This window comes from Struthio camelus, chromosome 19, assembly GCF_040807025.1.
Source record: "Struthio camelus isolate bStrCam1 chromosome 19, bStrCam1.hap1, whole genome shotgun sequence".
Taxonomy (NCBI): domain Eukaryota; kingdom Metazoa; phylum Chordata; class Aves; order Struthioniformes; family Struthionidae; genus Struthio; species Struthio camelus.
Window position 1 is genome coordinate 7,184,106 of NC_090960.1, and position 20,343 is coordinate 7,204,448.

Sequence of the window (20,343 nt, forward strand, 5' to 3'; positions counted from 1 at the left end):
CCAACAAGATAAGATTTTTTAATGAGAGGAATGTGGGAAATGCTGAGCTGGCTGGGCATTAGATAAGCAGAATGCCACACAGACCTGTTCAAAAAAATATTTATGGCTTTAAAGCATCTAAAAGCTTTTGAGTGAAGAGATTTATTAAGTTCTATTTTCAAAATATTTGTTGCAAAAGTTATTCCTAAGACCAGATCTCTGCCACTGAATGAGCATGGAAATTGGTTAATATATGCTAATTAACTAAATATGAAAGTATCTTGTTTAACTAGTTAATCAAAACTGTTGTAGGAAAAAAACAGTACAGGAGCACGTTTTGCACTCAGCCTCATGTTTCACAGTTGATTAATAGCTGTGTATAGGAGGGGAATTTTGAAAGCAAGTAGTGTCACATTTCTCTTTCAGTATAGATCAGCTATGCAAGCCACTGGGGCATGATACTAGAGGCAGCTCAAGCATCTCTTCAACTGCAAGTTGGCTTAGCAGTGCAACTCTATGCAGTTAAGTAGGGGTTTAAAAGCAACGTTGTAGCAAACAAAGCTCGTGAAATACTATAGTCCTGAATATACTTGCACAGGGAAGTTTGTCTCAACACAATCACTTCTACAAGAGAAAATGTTTTACTTGGTTGTTCATTGTAACAGGCCTGTTTTTCAGTGAATGCACCACAAAGAATTAGTTCTTATCATCCCATTTATTTGACAGTTCTGCAAAATGACAAAGATAACCGTGGTGATAATTGCTCCCAGATCAATAGCTGGAATGAGATGATATGTTAAGAAGGCACAATTCACTGTGGAAACTCATTTTACTCATAGATCCAGTCATGTGCGCAAGATTTGAAGTCAACAAGCTCTGCAGGTTTGAACCACAGGTTGATCTCCTTCTGTGCACTTTCTACAGAGTCACTGCCATGAATGATGTTTCTGAGGAAAGAGTCAAACATATCACATCATATAGAAATATGCCTTTTGAAACCTAGGAGTTTTCCATATGCAAAAATCTAGATGAAGCATCTAGAGCTACAAGACTACTGTTTCAATTGCAGTATTCAAATGCCATCCCGTTCTAACAAACTAATAAGCTTAGCAAGTGTAACTAGGGCTATTTTACTACAAGAGCCAATGCCACTGACTGATCTTACGTGAAGCTCTGAAGAGTAGCTGTATTTCAAAAAAAAAAAAAAAAAAAAGTGTTTTGTACCAAGTCATTTTCTTAAGTAGCAGTTATGGACTGTGACCTGCAAATAAGACATTATCACACTAGGATTCTTAAATCTATCAACAACTTCACCCTTCTAGAAGAAAAGACTACAGTCACTTTAGTCTCTGTTGGTAACACACTGAGCACGAACCTTCCTACTTGAATGCAGAAGTCACCGCGGATGGTACCAGGCTTAGAATCTGCAGGGTTGGTTTCCCCTAGCATTACTCTCCCAGTTTTAACCACATTGAGTCCTTCCCATACCTTAGGGAGAGAAAAAGAAAAAAAGGGGAGAGAAAATAAAAGACAAACCAAGTCTATTAATGCATGTTTATGTGAAATAACACAGAAGATTAATCTTTGCTAATAACTTACATTTTGTAAAGAAAGCAGGGCTTTCCCATTAAGAAAAAAATAATCTATTTTAGATTCTGTATTAGACCTGTAAACGAGATTAGGGAAAAACATAAGCTAAGAGCTCTTACAAGAAATTAGGTTTGTTTCACTACTTAGATTTTATTAAGGAACAAGGCCAGATAGTCTAAGAAAATGCAGCAGCCTCTTCTGTATTGTTTTCAACACTGTTGTTCCAGCAAATGACATATTTTAATCCAGCTACTGATTAGCTCACAGAGACAATATGTGAGAAACCCTAATAAAAGCAGTCTGGAATTAGTGTTTTTAAGTAGTTTCTGTTCACTGGAGTGGTAATAGGCAGAAAACAGAAGAAGTTATTATCATTGTAATAGGCCAGAGGGCTATTTAATAAAACACACTTTCAGAACAGCTCTACTTTTAAGCGTGTGGGGAAGTATTCTTTAACATGCCCTGAAGGGTCTCAAAGTTGAGCAAGTTGGCCTGATGAGCAAGGCCAGCTTCAGAACCTTCCTCCTGTTTTGTTAGCATCAGGTCAGCTTCAAGAGTTGCAGCAACTCATAATTAGGTGAGTGTGTTCTAGTCACAACAGAGGGTGATGCTACTAAGGCTTTTTGTTTTTTAGGGAGAGTATAAATAAGAGTGATAGAGGAGATGGGTTTCTGTGGGAGACAGCACCCCCAAAACCTTCTCCCTTTCTTCCCCAAACAAAGGATTCTTTGATGCAGAAGTCTGGCTTTCAGGAATTTTGCTTCATAGAAGCTAAGCGTTCTTTAATATATATTTCTTACACCCACAGCATTTCCTTGTTAACGATAGCCTAATTTTAAAAAATACTATTCTTCATTTTAATTTTTTTTTCCTGCCAGTGTATCAAAACAGGGTCATTTGAGGGGAAAAAAGTGCTTTTATAACAAACTGAATAGCTGAATTTTTAAAAATAATTTACAGATTAAGAAAAATACATTCAAGAAAGTAGTATTTAAGTAAACACCAAGCTACTTACCATGGCCACAATAGGTCCAGAGTTCATGTATTTAACCAAACCAGGGTAGAATGGTCGGTCTTTCAGGTCAATATAATGTTGTTTTAAAAGATCTTCAGAGGCCTTTAAAAGAACAGATGTAACATTAGATGCTGGCTTCATAAACCTTACAATGTAAAAGCTGCTACTATTTTAGGACTACAGAATTAGTGATTGGATGCGCTATCCATTAACGTTATGAGCAGTTGTTGCAGTATTAAGTGAGTTTAAAAACAGAACTCCTGCTGTAAAATTCATGCACTACACGACACCTCTTCTGATGCGGCTGCAGTGCTGAGAGTTGTCAAACTCATTTCTGTGCGTTACGGTAATCCTCAGCAATTAGCTGAGTCCAGGATGCCTGGAAGATCGTGCTACCCGACGTAACCTTTTAGTCAAGGTCATTTCCGCTCCCTCACAATGAGGATGCGTTAAGCCCTCAGAGCAATTTTTTGTTTCCTTGGGGGGGGGGGGTGTAAAAAAAAAATTTCCTGTCAGGGCTGAGCCCGCCGCGCAGGCGACTTACGTGCACGAATTTCATGGCCACCAGCCGGAAACCCTTCTGCTCGAAGCGCTTGATGATTTCTCCCACCAGCCCCCGCTGGACGCCGTCGGGCTTGATGGCGATGAAGGTGCGCTCGGAGTTGGCCGCCATCGCGCTGCGGGGCACCGCGGCACACCGTGAGGCTCCCGGCTCCCGCCGCCGCCGCCATGGCGGCCCCGCTCCACGCGGCACCTCCGCCCCCCCACCCCACCCCACCCCACCCCTCCGACCCGCGCTCAGCCCGCGCGGCGCCCCCGCCTCCCCCCTCCCCCCGCTCCCTGCGGCGCGGCGCGGCGCCCCCTCACGGAGCGGGGCCCGGCGCCGCCCTCGCCTACCCGCCGGAGCTCCACACGCCGCTGCCCGGCAGCCACCGCAGGAAGAGGAGAAGGAGAAAAAGGCGGAGGAGGAAGAGGAGGAGGCGGGCGGCGGAGCCCCGCCCGGCGGGGAGGAGGGGCGGCGCGGTAAGGCCGGGGGCGGGCGGGCAGGCGGCTTTGAAGACGACGCGCTTTCGGTTACGGCTTGTTTCTAGCGGGGCGGCGCCGATGGCTGAGCGCCGCCCAGGCCGGCGGCCCCCTTGGCCCGGCTAAACGGCAGCTCGGGCGGCGCCCCAAACCCTGTTCTCGTTTCACGGCGAAAAGTGAAACGCTTAAGGGCTTTTAGGCACCCCAGTTCTTTTTTTTTTTCCCACTAAGAGATACATGCTGTGTTATTCAAGGAGGTTTCCCCGCTGCCTGCGAACTCGCGGTTGCTGCTTCCCCAGCAGTTTGGCGGAAGCGGCGCACCTTGCCGAGGAGCGGGGCGGGGATGCGCAGCCCGCTCAGCTCCTCCGTGATGCTCCTTTTCTCGGGATAGCGGGAGATGAGGCTGCAGAGCGTCAAAAAGGCAGGACTAAAACCGCACAGTTCCTGCTCCCGCAGCAGAACTATAGTTAGGAAGAGTCTGGGGATTAATTTTGTAAGATTTACTACTTGGTACCTCACCCATTTAGAGAACGTTTTCTCTTGTTAGGTTGATTATAGCCACACACCGCCACTGCAGCTCAAATATTTAAGAAATATACCGTGCAGTTGTTATGCAGTCTCTTATTGACCAGCAGGACAGTTAGTAACTAGTGAAACTGGAGAGGCAGAGTCAGGTGTCAGGCAGCAGGTCTCTCCTTTCTGTCTGAAGGCACGGGAAAGACTAATTTGTAGCTTTTTGACAATCCCTCCTATCTCCAGATTAACCAAATTTCTTGCCAAAAATTCTGTATTTTGCAGTAAGCGGTCATGAGAAAGAAACCTCAAATAATCCCCCAAGCAAAAATGGAACTCAGGAGCACTAATGCAGTGCTCTAAGTTGTCATATGGTCCCTTTGCTGTAACAACCCTCCAGCTTAATTATTTATAGCACTGACTATTTTCAGCAGAAAGCCTAAAAAATTCCTCATCTACAGTTTGGTAATTAGGGAAGCTGTTCCCTCTCCTTAGAGCTAGTTAATGAATTAATAAGACTATGTAATGAGCAGAACCTTCCCTTTCACGTAAGAAATAGCAGATGTTGTTTTATTTGATACTCCTCCTTTTTAGGAGTTAGGTATCTTGGTAGAGCATCATAAGCACTGAGTGCAACTTGCACTGTACAGAATTCTCTGTAGGCAAAAGTTCCACTAGGAGTTTGAACAGCAAGTTGATGAAACTCTTTATTCATTTACAACAAATACATAATATTGAACCTAATTCATTTCTTGTTCCTTGGTAGTCCAGTACAGCTAGCCAATGGTTGTTTCTGAACATTTTTGCAAGAGGTTAATAGTCTTCTGACAGAATCACAGACCGCTGCTGAAGTAGGATTATTATGAATGTACTTCTTCACAATTAAAACAATCAAAGACTCACTTCTGAAAAAAACTTATCCAAGAACAGCTTGCTTTTGGAGTTCCATCTATTAAGGAGAGAAGAGCACGAGTAAGAACATAGCTAGATTTTCTTCATGGCTGTTACCAGCTGTTCAGTCAGGAAAGCAAACATCACTCTGTTGCTCCTCTATGCAGCGTCAAAGGACTGCTAGCTTAAAGTGGCTAAATGTGGATCTCCTTCAGCCATTCTCGCACGTTAATCTTCTTTTCTCATAAAAGGGCATTTCAAAAAGCCTGGCCTAATAATCCTTCCTTAAAAGGCTAAATAAATCCCATGTGGAAAAAAAAAGTGACTTTAAACTGTGTCAATCTAGAGAAAAGTTCTTGCTTTAAGCAAAGCTATGCTCTGCATACAGTACCAGGACATTTCAGAGACAGAAATGAGCAAGCTTTTTTCCATAGTTATTTTGGCATGGAGGGAATGTCTTGACTTCTTAACATTTAAAAATCCTCAGTATTTAGGAATACTGTCAATATATTTACAAACCACCAGCTGTCTCCTAACACTTTAACAGTGATGCAACTCTAACAGAGTCATTTCCTATGTTTCTATTTACCAAAATATGTTCTTTGGCTACAGAGTATTTCAGGAAAATGTATACAGTCTACGTTACCAACAATCAATGCTTTCCGTGTTTTAATCCCCTCTTTCATCCTCATAAGCAGCTGAAAAGGTTTATAAGTACAATTCCATCTATGAGTTGATAGATTTTTAGTCAAAGCAGCAGCAAAGTGTTTACATTTAATATTCACAACAGAGGAATAGCACTGATTTGAGACAGGTTTCTACCCGTTTTTTACGAAGGACTCCGAAGTAACTACAGGATAACAGCTGTATACAGTTAGTAAGGATATCAAAAGATGTCGGCTCAGTTTTACTCATAAATCCATTCATGAGCACAGCTTCTGTAATCAACGAGTTCTTCAGGAGTGAACCATAGATTGATCTCTGTCTCAGCACTTTCTACAGAATCACTTCCATGAATGATGTTTCTAAAAAAAGAAAAGGTAGTTATAAAAGTAATAATCTTTATGAAACTCAAAGCAAAGAAAACATCCTTTTTGAAGTAGTCTCCATTATGGAGAAAAGTCATAAGTAACTATAAAGTAGCAATTGCCACCAAGTTTATAGTCCAAGCTTTGCTTATTTTTGTCCATGGGGAAGAAAGACTACATCTCTACTTGCATCTTTAGATACTAACATTGCACTGCCCTGGGGAAGGTCGGCTCTGTGCGTACGATGAAGGAGGATGGAGCAGAGTTCTTACATGTATCATGACATAGCACTGGACCTTTAATGTCTTTAAATGCTTTCAATAATTTCAAAATATACCTGCCAACTTGAACGCAGAGGTCACCACGAATAGTGCCAGGCTTTGAATCGATTGGATTAGTTTCCCCCAGCATCACTCTTCCAGTCTTAACCACATTAAGACCTTCCCACACCTTTTAAAAAAAAAATATATATATATATTATAAAATCTTAGTGGTAACTAAAGTAGCAAGAGTTAATACCATTCAGAACTACACAACACTGTCCATCATGTTATAGCACAAATCACCGTCTGAATGTTCCTAATAGCAAGATGTAGTTTATCTCCAATTTTTCCAATTCCCCTTTCCCCCGTCCCTCTCTGCACAATACCCCTCTCCACCAAGAATGGGAAGGTACCAACTTTAAATCTCAGTATGGTAAACAGCCTTCCAAAGCTTTCTGATCACTAGAGATCAAGACCTCCAGCTCAACTACTGCACAAATATACTGTCAAAGAAAAAAAGCCTTCTAAGGAACCTAGACTGAAAAAGATTTTCAAAATTACTATAAGAGTAGAATAAAAATATTCCACCATCATTTTTTGCTTGCTTAATACATGGCATTTATTAGTGGGGTTTTTCTGGTACACATGTTTAATGTTTCTCAAGGTCCCAGGTGTGGTTTCCCCTTTTCCCCTAACTTCTTCCTCAATATACTCACTCATAGGAGAAAGCTTAAAAGAAGGGGAAAAAAGGAGTTAGAAGTACCTCTTGCTAGTTATAGTATTTGAATCTATAGTTAACACAACTTTATTTGGAAAGCAAGACAATTAAACACTATTTTTCTTAGCTGAGCTTCATTCTTAAAAACTCACCATAGCAACAACAGGTCCAGAATGCATGTACTGCACCAGACCATCATAGAATGGCCGGTCTTTCAGGTCAATGTAGTGTTCTTTTAGGAGGTCTTCAGAGGCCTGCATGAGGGTGGGGGGGAGGGAGGAAGCTTACTGTAAGAATTTAAAAACATATTGAAGTCATACAGATTAACAGAGCATTATTAGTCTTAAAACACGCAGGCACTTCAAAATTCAGCATTTCTAGCTCTTTCCTAGAAACACATCTGGTATTTGGAATTTGAACTGTTCATTTTACCACAGCTCAAACTCAGAGAAGTATTTTTTACCAATATAGATAGGTACATGAACTGATATCTGTTGCAGATTTTCAGAGCAATTTCTTAGGCATAGGATTCCCCGAAAAGAATATTCTCTTCGGACTAAGGACATCAAGTTACTAAAAATAGCATGCTTAGGATGTCTAAAGCATTTAGCCAGAGCTAGGCACTGGAACTTCTCCAAAATATCCAAAGCCTTCATCAAAAATATTAAGTTTTATTTCTTCTGAAGACTACGTTTATCATTCTAATATGCTACTCTATTTTACAGTTGCAGTTTCTATGAAAAAAAAAAAAAAAAAGAGACATACAAATTAAGGAAGGCTTACGTGTATTAGTTTCATAGCCACTAGTTTCAATCCTTTCTGTTCAAACCGCTTGATGATTTCTCCCACCAGCCCCCGCTGGACTCCATCAGGCTTGATAGCAATGAAAGTGCGCTCCGAAATAGCGGCCATTGTCCTAACAGAGGAGAGAAGGATATTCGTTATTCGGGGACCAGCAGGCGAGGTGTAACAGCAGCTACTACAATAACCGAACCGGCCCCGTCTGGAAGTCATTAACCCGTGACCTGCCTTGATCTGATGAATCAGTCAGCACACGCCGGGTTTCCAGAAGCGCTAGGCGAGCGGCGCTTCGCCGAGGGCAGGGACGGGCGGCCCGCGAACTCGCAACCAGAGCGGCTCTAAACGGAGCGAGAGCGGGAGCCCGGCGGGGCCAGCGCGCAGCTCGGCCGGCGACCGCCCTCGGTTTAGGGCCGAGCAGACGGAGTGACGCCGCGCGCGGCAGTTGCACTGTGGACGACTAGTCCCTTCGGATTGTTTTTGGGGGTGGAGGGGGGGAGAGAGAAACTGGTTTGCTGTAAGTATGCTGTGCAGACATATATGCGTATATATGCATATACGTGTGCATAGAGATGTATACAGGCGCACACGGGAAGGGAGGCGGGAGCCAAGGAAGGTGCAGGGGATGCAGCACAACCGCCGCGGCCCGCTCCGTATTTTAGCGAAGCCCCGAAGCGGGGTGGGGGGTCAGCGGTCCGGCCCCCGGCAGCCCCCGCCCCGGCCCCCCGCCCACCTCAGCCCCGCGCCGCGCTCCCGCCTCACCTGCTGGCGGCCGCGCTTGGCTCTGACGCGCCCCCGGCCCCGGCTCCGGCTCCGGCTGCGGCCGCTCCCGGCCCGGCCCGGCCGCGGCTTAGCCGCCCTAAGCCGCCCCCGCCGGGCCGCCATCTTGGCGCGGCGCCAGCCCGCCCGGCGTCCCGCTCCCGGCCCTCCCGTTGCCGCGGCGCCGGCTCGGCCTCCCGGCCGCCAGGAGGCGCGAGCGGGGCCGTGGGGAGGCCGCCGCCGCCGCCGCCGCCGCCGCCGCCGCCGCCGCCGGCAAGGAGCCGCCCGAGGCGCAGCCCAGCGCCGCGGGTTTCGCCGTAGTCTCGGTAGACGCCGGCGCCAGGCGGTGTTAGCGGTCGGCCCCGCTCCTCCGGGAGCGGCCGCGCGGCCCCAGCACCCTGCCCAGCACCTTTTCTTTTATATGAACCTGGCACCTTCACCTCGTCACCCACTAATGGGATTTGATTTCGCGTTTCCTTTTTGTTTCCCCTTGATGGCCTGGCCTTTTTTTTTTTTCATTTCCCTTCCCCCCTCTGCCCGTTCACCGTATTTGGGATCCTAAAACGTTTCATCCTCTTTCGTAAATTCAAAATGTTTCTGTTGTTTTATACCATCATCGATCGATTTTCTGTTTTCTGATTTATCTGAAGCCGGGATGCCAGGAAATTCCCTTTTAAAGGATTTCATTCCTTATCTGAAAATGTTGATAACTCCGCTATTAAAGGATTTTTCTTTACCCAGTAAACTGAACTTAAACACCTGTTTTTTTATTTGGGAATCCTTCTTTCCTCTGCTACAGTCCGTTACAAATCCCTGTCCTTACTTTTAGTTCTCGTGGGAGAATCCAGATCTGACACAAGCATCTTTTCATACAACCTGTTCGTTAGCATTCAAATGTCTTTTTCCAGTTATCATCATAGGAGGATGTGCTGGATTTTCCTAGCTTCCTGATTTATTGAAAGATTTTTTTTTAAATTCCAGAAAGCTAGGAAAATCCAGCACATCCTCCTATGATGATACCTGGAAAATAATGTATTTTATATAGATATAGATGCCTGACATAAGCATCAATTATATAACATACAATATATAATACCTAATACACATATGTTCTGGCAGGTCCCCCATAAAGTTATTTTGGACTTAGAATTTTAGAATGAGTATTCAGAATTTAGAATGAATATTTTCCTGATATCCCTCTGCAATAGTCTGTTATTTTAATACCTCTTTATTTAAGATATTTCAGAATTCTAATACAAAGCCTCATCCTGTAATCCTTACTAAGGTAAAATGATACTTAAAAATAGAAAAAGGTCTCCAGAAACAGGATGTTTAGAAAAAAATAAACAGTTAAAAGCAGCAATAGGACATCTTTTTATAGTCTTGCTAAAACTATGTCATTTAATGATTAAAGCTTAGGACTTGCCATAAGCTGGGCTAGCACTGTTTGCAGCTTTACCATAGGTTTGCTGCATGGTCTTTGCCAAGCCTTTTAACCTCATTAAATAAGGGTCATCTTTGTCACTTTTGAGATTAAACCATGATTAGCACAGCATGTTGTGCGTTATGCAGTACATAAAACACCACAGAAGTATGCTTATTTACTACTTTAATGTATAAATGAGCATTTTTTTCCTGGTTGAAATTTCTGCCAAAATTACAAAATTACATTGGAAATAACATATTTACGTGAACTACAAGGTTCTAGACAGTCTAGATGTAATTTCCTAAAAAGGGTCTGATCACAGGAAGAGAAAGGAAAGATCTTCAAAGTCTCTGGTGAATAAACCAAGTGTAATGATTGAGTTTAGGCCATTTATACATTACCTAACAGTGGCAGAGATTTTTAAAATAGGCCCGAGGCGAATGACTGACTGTGAATGTCTCTAAATTTCAGGGGAATTTAAATATGTCTTCTAGCTTTGTAGTTTGGCCCCAACTTTATAAAGATCTCAGCTACCAACCTACACCTGTAGCACTCAGAGCATTTGGGCAGTTCTCATCTGGACTGCCATTTTTGCTGTGCGTCTCTTGCTCCTTACAGCCAGGCAGGTAGGTCTGCCCTGTTTTGCTGTTTATAGCTATACTGGTCTTCATTTAGCTATGATATGCTATGGTATTGCTATGATACTGCTATGCTTATTTTAACCATGATCCTTCATCTGGATTTGGTTTGATTTCTATTGCCCTTTAAGAAACAAAGCACTATAGAGCTGCTAAGCTTTACAAAATTTCTTCCTCTGGGTAAAGTCCCAGTTAAGCTCCTCTCATCCCAAACTGATTCAAGGCCTAATTTCCTTCCTTGGTATATTGCAGATCCGTTTACTTTCAAATAAACTGTTATTTCTAGGGATGGGAAATATAACTTTCCTTATTATCCAGAAAACTAATTTCTTTTTCAGGCCGTTCTTTCCCCAAGAGTATGAATTGTGTTTTACTCTAGAAGACACCACAGACAGCCACTACTTTCAAGCAGCAGAGACAATAATATCAGATTTATTTTGTGCTCTTTCGTACGCTTGATTAGTTTACTAAAGTGGCAGGCCATTGAGGTTCCTTAATCTCCTGGTAAGCAACAGGGATATACGTCCCGAACTTGTGCTATTTTTAATCCATCCCCAAATATCTGATCTCACGCTGACTGCAACGTGTACATTATAAAACATGATCTGAATGTTAAGACTGTAAAAAAAATACATCTTTATTATAATACCACTTGAAACTTGCCCCCCAGGTAATTTTTCTCATGTTCGTGTTTTTTAAATATTTCATTTATCCAGGTGAGAAACCCTTCAGGTGACTTAACATGAGCACAAACAGCTCTCTTGTGCTCGTCAGTCTGACTGCAACCTTAGTGACAGCAGCTTGCTCATTTCAGTGATGGACTGGCTCCGGCTGTGTGAAAGAAAACCACACCTATCAATTTTGCTAATGGAAACAGGATAAAAATAGAATGTCCTCAGAGACCCCTTCCCTTGAAGGCTGTCAGCAGACACCTTGACCCATTTTTGCTATCAGAATGTACGTCTTTTGAGCTAATGTATTTGTGCAGTTTGCCCAGTATGATGGCAATAACTATAAAACCCTGCGTAGAGCAAAGAATCTTTGCTACAGTTCAAGATGACTGGTATTTTGTATCCTCATAATCTTCTGAAGTTGTTTGGAGCTGTCGTCATGTTATTCAGTAAACATTACTTACAAATATCGTGCTGAGGTCTAGGTTGAAACTCCACTGCAATTAGATATGGCCTACCAATTTTGCCCTGAGATCAGAACAGAGTTACCTCACGACTTTGACTGTTTGCAGTCTTCCTACAAGATTTATTCAGGCTCCGTAAAAAAACACAAGCCAGTAACTCCCCCCTCAAAAGGCTCTCAGTGTCATCTGCAATACAAACAACTGAGGCAAGTGCTGAACCAGAGTACAAAGGGAGAGAGAAATACTGAAAGACAGCTTCCTTTAAGCTCCTGCAGCAAACAACAACTGTAAACCATGGCACACAGCAGGCAAACATACAGAAATGGCAGCTTTTCTCTCTGTGGACAACCACTAAAGAGAAAGATGAAGCAATAATCTTTTTAATAGGGATGATTTCCTGTAATCTAAAATGAAAATTTCACTTGGGGACATGTGAGGAAGAAAATACACATCATGCCATAAAACAGTATTTTAGCTAAAAAATATACTGTTTTGGTCATAATTAATGGCAAACTGTTTTTCTTTCCTTTTATCACGTTTATAAATAAATGTTGTACTTTAACGGCATATGTCCTGGCCTCTTGATGTTAAATATTAGCTTAGGAGGATGGTGGCTAAACAAAAATCAAGTGTGTCTCCAATATATTGGACTGAAGTCTTTTCCTCTGTCATTCATGTGCAGACCCATCAGCATGGTATGTAAAAACAATGCATCACTTGCATTTAAAGAATAGTTACTGTCTTAGAATCAGTCTAGATGAGAGAAAACACTGCGCAAACCTCTACTGCTCTCCAGTGGAAATTAATGCAATCAGCACAGTTGAAGTTTCACCGCTTCTCAAGCTTTTGCATTTTTTATAATATGTCTTTGTTACTGCACTGCTGCTAGGTCACCTGGTTCCTTAGCTCAACTGCATTAGAAAGACACACACTTAATGAAAAATAGTTATTTCCCCAAAGAAATATGAATTATATGATGAACATAAGAAATGCGAAGCATCTGCAGAAACATTCAAATCTCTTAAGGAGATGTTTTCCAATTTATAATAATGTGTAATAGCCCACATTATTCCCATGACAAAGTAAACGATTCACTGTTCTGAATCCTAGGAACAACCGTTATTGCTAATGAAAGCAGGGTCCCTGATACTAGTTTATCTAGAGACCTCATGAAAAATAAAAGCTCTTTTTTTGCAGTCAGAGACTAGCAAATACAGCAAACTAAGCATCGCTTAGGAGCGTGAAGTCCTGAAGCCTACTTTTAGCTCTGTCAGTCATCCCTAAATAAATCACTTGATCTATTTATGCCTCAATTTCTATGCATGATGCAATAAATAAATAATAACGCTTTCGTGTGAACTGAGATACTGCCTTTTAAATTTCCTTTTAAAAAAGAGTTAAAGATGCCTCGTGCAGGCCCTCAGGATCTGGCCGCCCTGCGGCCCAAGGGGCCCGTCGGCGGGAGCCTCTTTCGGTCTCCGGCCCCGCTCGGCTCTTCGCTCCCGCAGCGCTGCCGCCTGGTCGCTTCCCCTCCCGTCTATACCGTGACCCTTATACTCCCCTGCGGCCGCACCGCACCGCAGGGTGAGGCGAGCCCCAGCGGGCCAGGCCACCGCGGGCACCCTGCCGTTTGGCCCGGTGCTCCCTCAGGAAGGGGCGAGGGGGGGCGAGGGGGGGCGGGGGGGGCGAGGGAGGGCGAGGGAGGCCAGCTCGGCCGCGGCGGCAGCCGCCACCTCAGCGGCCGGCACCACCCGAGTGACGCAGCTCCGCTCCCCTCAGCGCGGCCGCCTCCGCCTTCCCGCCTTCCCGCCAGCCCCGCCCCCCAGCCTCGCTCCCGCCCCGGGTGTCGGGCGGCCCCTTCCCGCCCGCCCGCCCGCGTGACGCCACGCCGCGCCCCGCCCCGGCGCCGCGGGTGAGGTCAGTGCCGCGCGCCCGCTTCCCCTCGCAGCTTCCCCCTCCCCCCCACTCGCCCGGGCTGCGGGCGAGGCCCCGCCGCAGAGGGAGGAGGCGCCGGAGCCCGCGGAGCCGCCGCCGCCGCCGCCGCCGCCGCCCTCGCCGGGCCCTGTCAGCGAAGGCGCTCGCCAAGGCGGGCCGGCAGCCATGGAGCTGGCGGACGGCGTGGTGTACCAGGAGGACCCCGGCGGCCCCGGCCCCGCCATGATGTCGGAGCGGGTGTCGGGGTTGGCGGGCTCCATCTACCGCGAGTTCGAGCGGCTCATCGGGCGCTACGACGAGGAGGTGGTGGCCGAGCTGATGCCGCTGGTGGTGGCCGTGCTGGAGAACCTCGACTCGGTGTGCGCCCACAGCCAGGAGACCAGCGTGGAGCTGGAGCTGCTGCGGGACGACAACGAGCAGCTCCTCACGCAGTACGAGCGGGAGAAGGCGCTGCGCAAGCAGGCCGAGGAGGTGAGCCGGGGCCGGGCCTAGGGGCCGCTCCCGGGGCGGCTCCGGGCCTCCTCCTCCGCCGGGGAGGGGGGAACGGAGGGCACGGAGCCGCCGCCGAGGTCGCGGTACTCGCCACACCTGGGCCCGGAGCTGCCCCACGTCCCGGCGGGGCCTCCCGCCCGCTGCCGCGCAGGGGAGCCGCCCGCCGGGGCCCCGCTGCCCGCCGGGCCCCAGCGACGGGTTTGGATCAGGAGCGATCGGCGGGGTGTTTCTGGGAGGGGGGAGGACGGGCAGCCCTCCTCGCCTGGCCTGCTGCGTCTGTGCGGCGCTCAGCGCCGAGGTGCTGCTGGGTCGGTGTTTTATGCGGACGGTGAGCGGGGCTGATAGCAGGGCTGTGTTGGCATTCGCCCACCCAGTCCTCCCCTCTGCGTGTCTCTCCTTGGGAGTCTCCTGAATAACCGTTTGAGAACGCTCTTCTTAATCGCAAGGTCCACTGAAGAAAAGCGATTGACAGACTGCTTGACAATAAACATGGAGTCGTATATTAACTGCTCTGCTATTTCACTTTCCCTTTGGTTGTTTTCAGTTGCAGGAGTCTGATAGTGCTGCGGGTTTTGTTTGTATGTTTCTGTTCTGCTTTAAAGTCCGTTTCCGATCTGTGTATAGGGTATTTATGACAAGAGCGAGGATGCGTTGCAAAATGCATGGAGATAAGTGCCATCTAGACTGTAGTTGTTCAAAGCAGGCAGGTAAAAGCTGCAGTCAGCAACAGGTGGTGCAGATTGTTCAATGGCATCAACTCTGACCTAGGGTGTTGCTTCACAAGTGTACATATGCCTAGGTAGTTCTTTATTGCCTTCAACTTCTGTAGTGTCTATTCTGTGAGATTATAAAGCGATACAATAGAAAGCAGCTGTGTGGGATACCACCTCATTGTCTCCCAGAACTCCAGTAGGAAATTGGATTGACAGCATTATCTGTAGCAGAACAAGCCATCTTATAAGTCTATTTCCAGACTCTATGTCCCGTGCTTATCTCTGTGGATGTGCTTGACTTCTAAATTTTCCAAAAACAGGAAAACAACAACAAGGAAGGTGAAAGCAATATTAACAAAGAAAACTTAACTCGAAAACATTGCTTCCCCTGGACACATTTGTATAAGTAATAGCTGTAAGTGAGTGAAAAATGTCAGGGTGCAAATTGCTCCAGGGCTCCAGTAGTTGGGTGTGAAGAATGTTTACCAAACTCTTGGACCAATAGACCATTGTCAGTCCTCAGAATGTCATTCATACTTCTTGTCAAACATTTAGTTGTTTTACAGTACTTTGTGGACTGCAGTCTGGGGACTACTGCCACAAAGATTTAATCACTGGTTCTGACACAAGCAATGGGGGGAAAAAAGGTTGGTTGGTTTGTTTGTTTTAAAAAGTTATTTTTATTAAGAGGGTAAAACAAAGGGACTGTAAATATATTCCGAACTAATTTGGGAAAAAGTCAATCAGGCTTAAAATGCAGGCAACATTTACCGGATTAAAAAAGCAGACCTGGGGCATCAGAGCAGAAGCCGTAACAATATGATGAAATAGAATACAGTATTAACTGTGTTATTGTGGCTCTTCAGGAGCTGAAAACCCATATCTTGGTATTTGTAAGTGTAACTGCCATTTCATTGCATCATGATAAATTAACCTAAGGAATTAAGGGGACAAGCATTATGCAGTATAAAAACTACTACTCATGTGCTGCAAGACAACTTACAGATACTTTGTAAAGCGCAGCTGGATCGAAGACCATATTTTCACTGTAAGCACAAAGGTCATCTTTCCAGTGTGCGTTGAGGACAGCTAAGTTGTACGTGTGTGTGGAAAATGTGAACATGGATAGCATGTAGTGCTATTTATTGGACAAGAAGTTACCGACTTAGTGTTTTTTGATCCTTTTTGTTGTCAAGAGTGCTTGCTTAATCTGACAGTAGCTCAAAATTCTCCCTTTTGTTAAGTTCAATACTTCGTGCCTCATCTGCTCTGACTGTCCTGAAGAAATAACTTCCCTTTGTTTATTTTGTTTGCCATGGTAGGAATTGTTTTATTTGGAGTAGTATCTTGCTGAATATTCATGGTTTACTATTTAAATAGAAATCTCCTTGCGCTGTTGTCCTAATTTGCCTCCTTCAATTCCTGTATTTTTAAAAGTGTTGCCAAAGAAACATCTTGAAAGTTGTTAACTGTGAACTTCTGATATGGTGATTATTAAAATGCAAAGATATTTCAGAAATTCTAGACCTACTTCTCAGGTTGTTAAGGAACAGTCATGATCTTTTTAATTGCTATGAAGTCACTTGCCGAAGTTCTAACATTGTATATTTTGTGGTGTAACTATAGTAGTAGAGGAACTAGCTATTTTGCAGTTGTTCTGCTCACAGTTGTGTGTAACTTATCTTCCCACTTAGTAAATATTAGGCAGCATGCCCTGCAACAAAGTGGGAGAGAAGGAAGGATTTGGGGTTCCTCTATATTACATATTAATAAGTTCTGCTTCCTGCAGAAGTACTGATCTATATTTGATCTCCTACACTCAAATATAGAAGGAGTTTTATATGGTTTTCTCCTTTCAAGGGTTAATGGTGTAACCTGTCTCTCTCTGTTTTTTTTGCTGTATGTTAAGCTATCTTTGAAATTTGGTGTTCAGTACATACTTGGTACTTTTGCAACCATAAAAAAGGAGTTGCCACCATGAAAATTAGTTTAAGGGTGAGCTTGTTGGCTGCCTTATGTTGTTTCCAAAGTTAACTTTTTTTCCTTAGGGTTGTGTGGTAAAATAGCATGCATTCTGGAGTAAGAACTTAAATATTTCTGACTTGCATGAGAGCAAAACTGAGATCCGTTGTACTGAAAGCTCGCTAAAATATTGTGAACTTGTACTTAGTTGTTTTCAATTACATATATTTTCATCTTCCCCAAGGCTGCTGAAGTAGCTTTACAAGTTAACTTCAGAATCCCTGGTTATGTTAACTTAGCCTTCAGCTAAGGAATGCCTTTGTTGAAGTTGCTGGTAGGTTAGTGTGGGCTCTTAGATGGAAGATGAGCAGACACAACACAGTGGAAGCAGAGGATTTAGATCTCCACTGTCCGTACACTTCATGCTCACTTTTAATTGTTGTATATTAATTCTTAGATAGAGTTGTGGCAGTCTGACATGCACCAACCATGGCAATAAGATGTTACTATCTAGGCTTTCATATACAGTTCACTTGCATGTAATGCTTATTTACATGAATTAATAAGTATACAATAGAGTAGTGAATGTTTTCTCCTACACGTAGGCCATCAAACTTCGAAGCTGAGCTGGCTTTGTAGTGAACTTTCTCTGCCTGCACAGTACCCAAGGAAGAACATGCCTGTAAAGCTGAAAAGCTAGCGTTATTGCAAAATGTTCCTGAAGTACGTGTTGTAAGGTAATAGAGGACAGGCAAGCAGATCCCTCAAATTTTCTCTGGCTAGGACTTAACCTGGATTGTAGTGACAAAAAAGTTAAAATATAAGGAAATGGAGAAAGATGAAGGATAAACATAGGAAGAACCATTTTGTTTGGTTAGTACAATATCACTGTGTAATTAAATGGTTATGTGCATGTGGGGTGGTTCCAGATGTACATCCTGTGTTGCTTTATTGTGTGATCTGAGTTCATGTTTTGCAACTATTATTGCTGTAAACTTGAAATAGATTTAAAATTGGTTATGTAAAGACTGCTCAATTTCATTTGTAAAGCACTTTTTCATACTTTTTTTTTTTTTTGGAGATCTTTAAGAACAGGTTAGGCAGACATTTGTCTGAAATGCCATTGTTGATACTGCCTGGAGAGAAGGAGAAGTTACCAAATGGAGAAATGGGAGTTACCAAACATAGCTGATGAAGGTATCACAGGCTTGTATTTCGGTAATAGTCACATGCTGGAGGAGGCATGCCCCATATCCTGCTCTTGCATTTCAACACATACCAAAACTAGGATCCAGACGATAATACTGAGCATCGTAGTTGAAGAGCCTTGAAATGAGATGGCCTTCTAAGGTCTGTTCTAGCTCTGTCTTCTGTAATCTTTTGGCTTTGGTCTGACAGTTTTAAAAGACAAGTTAGCGTACTTCAGCTGCTCAAAAAAAGAGAAAACCACACTCCCCCCAGCCCCCCCCCCCCAATTCACTTCTTTGGGTTGTAAGAGAGTTTTGCTGCCTAGAGAGCACTTGACTGAAGTGAAGCAAGTTAGTTTTTATGTCTACCTCTGTAGTAGTTTTTGTAATCAGTAGCTTAGGCTGAAGTGAGGGAAGGTTTGGTATCCATGTGTTGAATGGATAATATGTCCCTACATATGCTGCTGCATTTACTTAAAAATATTCTATATCTTCTACATTGTTCAGAGTGTATTGTCAATGCAAATTTAAAAAGTCTTTTAATGTGTGTACTCAGTCTATCCTTGGCTGTGCTGATTGCTTATCAGACTAGTCTTTCCATTGCAGTTATCTTGTTTAAGCCTAGATGATCAGTCTCCTGGGGCTTTGCCTGTGTTAATGCTATCACAGAAAGCAGAAACGAAACAAAATGGAAACGTTCTAAAGTCTAAAGATTGAGTCTAAAGTACTTGGTCATTATTTGCTCTGGTAGTTTTTCAGTGGAGGAAAAAACCTTAACAAGAAGTAAAGCATCTGTCACGCTGATCCGATTCAGCATGGATGTTGACTATATGTTTTGCAAAATGTCATCCTGTGGAACTGTTGAAGTTAATTTATGTAATTCTGACCTTTAAAATGATACTGTTTTTCAAAAATGCAAATATTGCTGAGATGTGATCCAGGTTACTTTTCTCCAGTTCTTTTGGCTGTAGAGTATTTTGCACCTAAGAACTTGAGGAACTTGAGAAGGGAAAGGAAGAAGTTAATAGATGGGGGGGGGGGGGAGAGGAAACAAGAAAAATTTCCAGAGATTTCTTCACTGAAAAATATAGAAGAGAAAGTCTAACATATTTTAAATGTTCACGCTTGCAAAGCTAGAATGAAGTTAAGATTACTTTTTTTCTGTTCCACATGCTAATGTTTTGCAAGATGAAGCAGCTACTACAGGCTTGATTTAAACAATTTCTCTCCTAATCTATTTATGGTATCTTTATGCTGTATGGTACAGAACTTGAACTGGTAGAAAAAGAAAATCAAGTTAAACTACCAAAAAAAAAAACCCCAAACCCTCTAAGCGTAATGCACAGTGACTACTTCTAATACTTACTGTTGAACTTGAGAGGAAATAAAAATGGATGAAGAACCTGATCTATCTTTAGTTTCATGAGTAACAATGACATTGATGGATTCAAATGGTGTTTATGCAAAAGTATAATTGTCACTGGTCTTTTGCAAGTTGTGAGGCACGTCTGACTCTTGGAAATCATCAGAGAAGCAACTAAACAAAGATATTACAGTTTTATTTTAGAATTCTTTCACATTTTCCCATTTTTAACTTACCAAACCATGTTGATGTTTAGCCCCGGTACCAAATTTGTGTCAAATTCTGAAGCCCTTTTTTAAAAAGGGAGTCTACTAAGAATGTGTAAGCTAGACATGACTTGAATCCCTAATATAAAAGGGGGCAAAACTCTTGCGTTGTTTGCTACGAAAAGGATGGTCTGCAGGGTAAGTTTGGAGTTTTCAGTCTTCCGTTCACTAATTCTGCCAGTTCTACCTGGCTTGATGTCAACTCTTTCTTGATTATTTCACTGTTTTGCTTCAAGCACAGTCATATGAACACCATTCATAGTCCTGTGATAGCCATGTAGAGCTTGTTTGAAAGGAACTCTTGTTCCACTTTATAGATAAAGATGTATTTCTACATTCAAAGTAATTTTTAAGTAAAACTTCCGATGACCCTGCTAAACTGACGTTCTTTCATACGGTTACAAGTTTCTACTTTTTTAAACTTGTCAATAGCTTATTAAAAGTTGATACATGAGGATTTGAACAAAGTACTTTTTGCACCAAATTTTTCTAGAAACGCAGAAAAAATTATATGCGGAACATAACATAATTTGTAACATAACATAATTTGAAAACCTGTTTTGTAAAGGATTTATATACGGCTAGTTACTTTATTTTTATGAAACGTCTATGCACTGTTCACCCATATACTGTTATAATTGTAGGTTAC

The 20,343-nt window shown here is 43.4% G+C and overlaps 2 protein-coding genes across 5 annotated transcripts in view; one reads left to right on the top strand and one right to left on the bottom strand.

Annotated features, from left to right (window-relative positions):
• Positions 1-675: 675 nt before the first annotated feature.
• Positions 676-7,960, bottom strand: LOC104146725 (nucleoside diphosphate kinase). The gene is made up of 7 exons (XM_009678889.2): positions 7,804-7,960; positions 7,173-7,274; positions 6,377-6,489; positions 3,129-3,261; positions 2,585-2,686; positions 1,355-1,467; positions 676-926 (listed from the first exon to the last, which is right to left on the bottom strand). The coding sequence occupies exons 1-7, from the start codon at positions 7,930-7,932 to the stop codon at positions 809-811; spliced, it is 810 nt and encodes a 269-aa protein (XP_009677184.2). The 5' UTR covers positions 7,933-7,960; the 3' UTR covers positions 676-808.
• A 5,727-nt stretch (positions 7,961-13,687) lies between these two features.
• The window catches only part of SPAG9 (sperm associated antigen 9), a 70,404-nt gene continuing 63,748 nt past the window's right edge, over positions 13,688-20,343 (top strand). For 3 of the 4 annotated variants that reach the window (XM_068913325.1, XM_068913324.1, XM_068913326.1), the window contains exon 1: positions 13,688-14,182. In XM_068913325.1, the coding sequence (XP_068769426.1) occupies positions 13,877-14,182 (306 nt within the window). In that variant the 5' untranslated portion in view covers positions 13,688-13,876. The remainder of the gene's footprint in view (positions 14,183-20,343) is intronic. The other variant, XM_068913327.1, reaches the window with a different exon arrangement.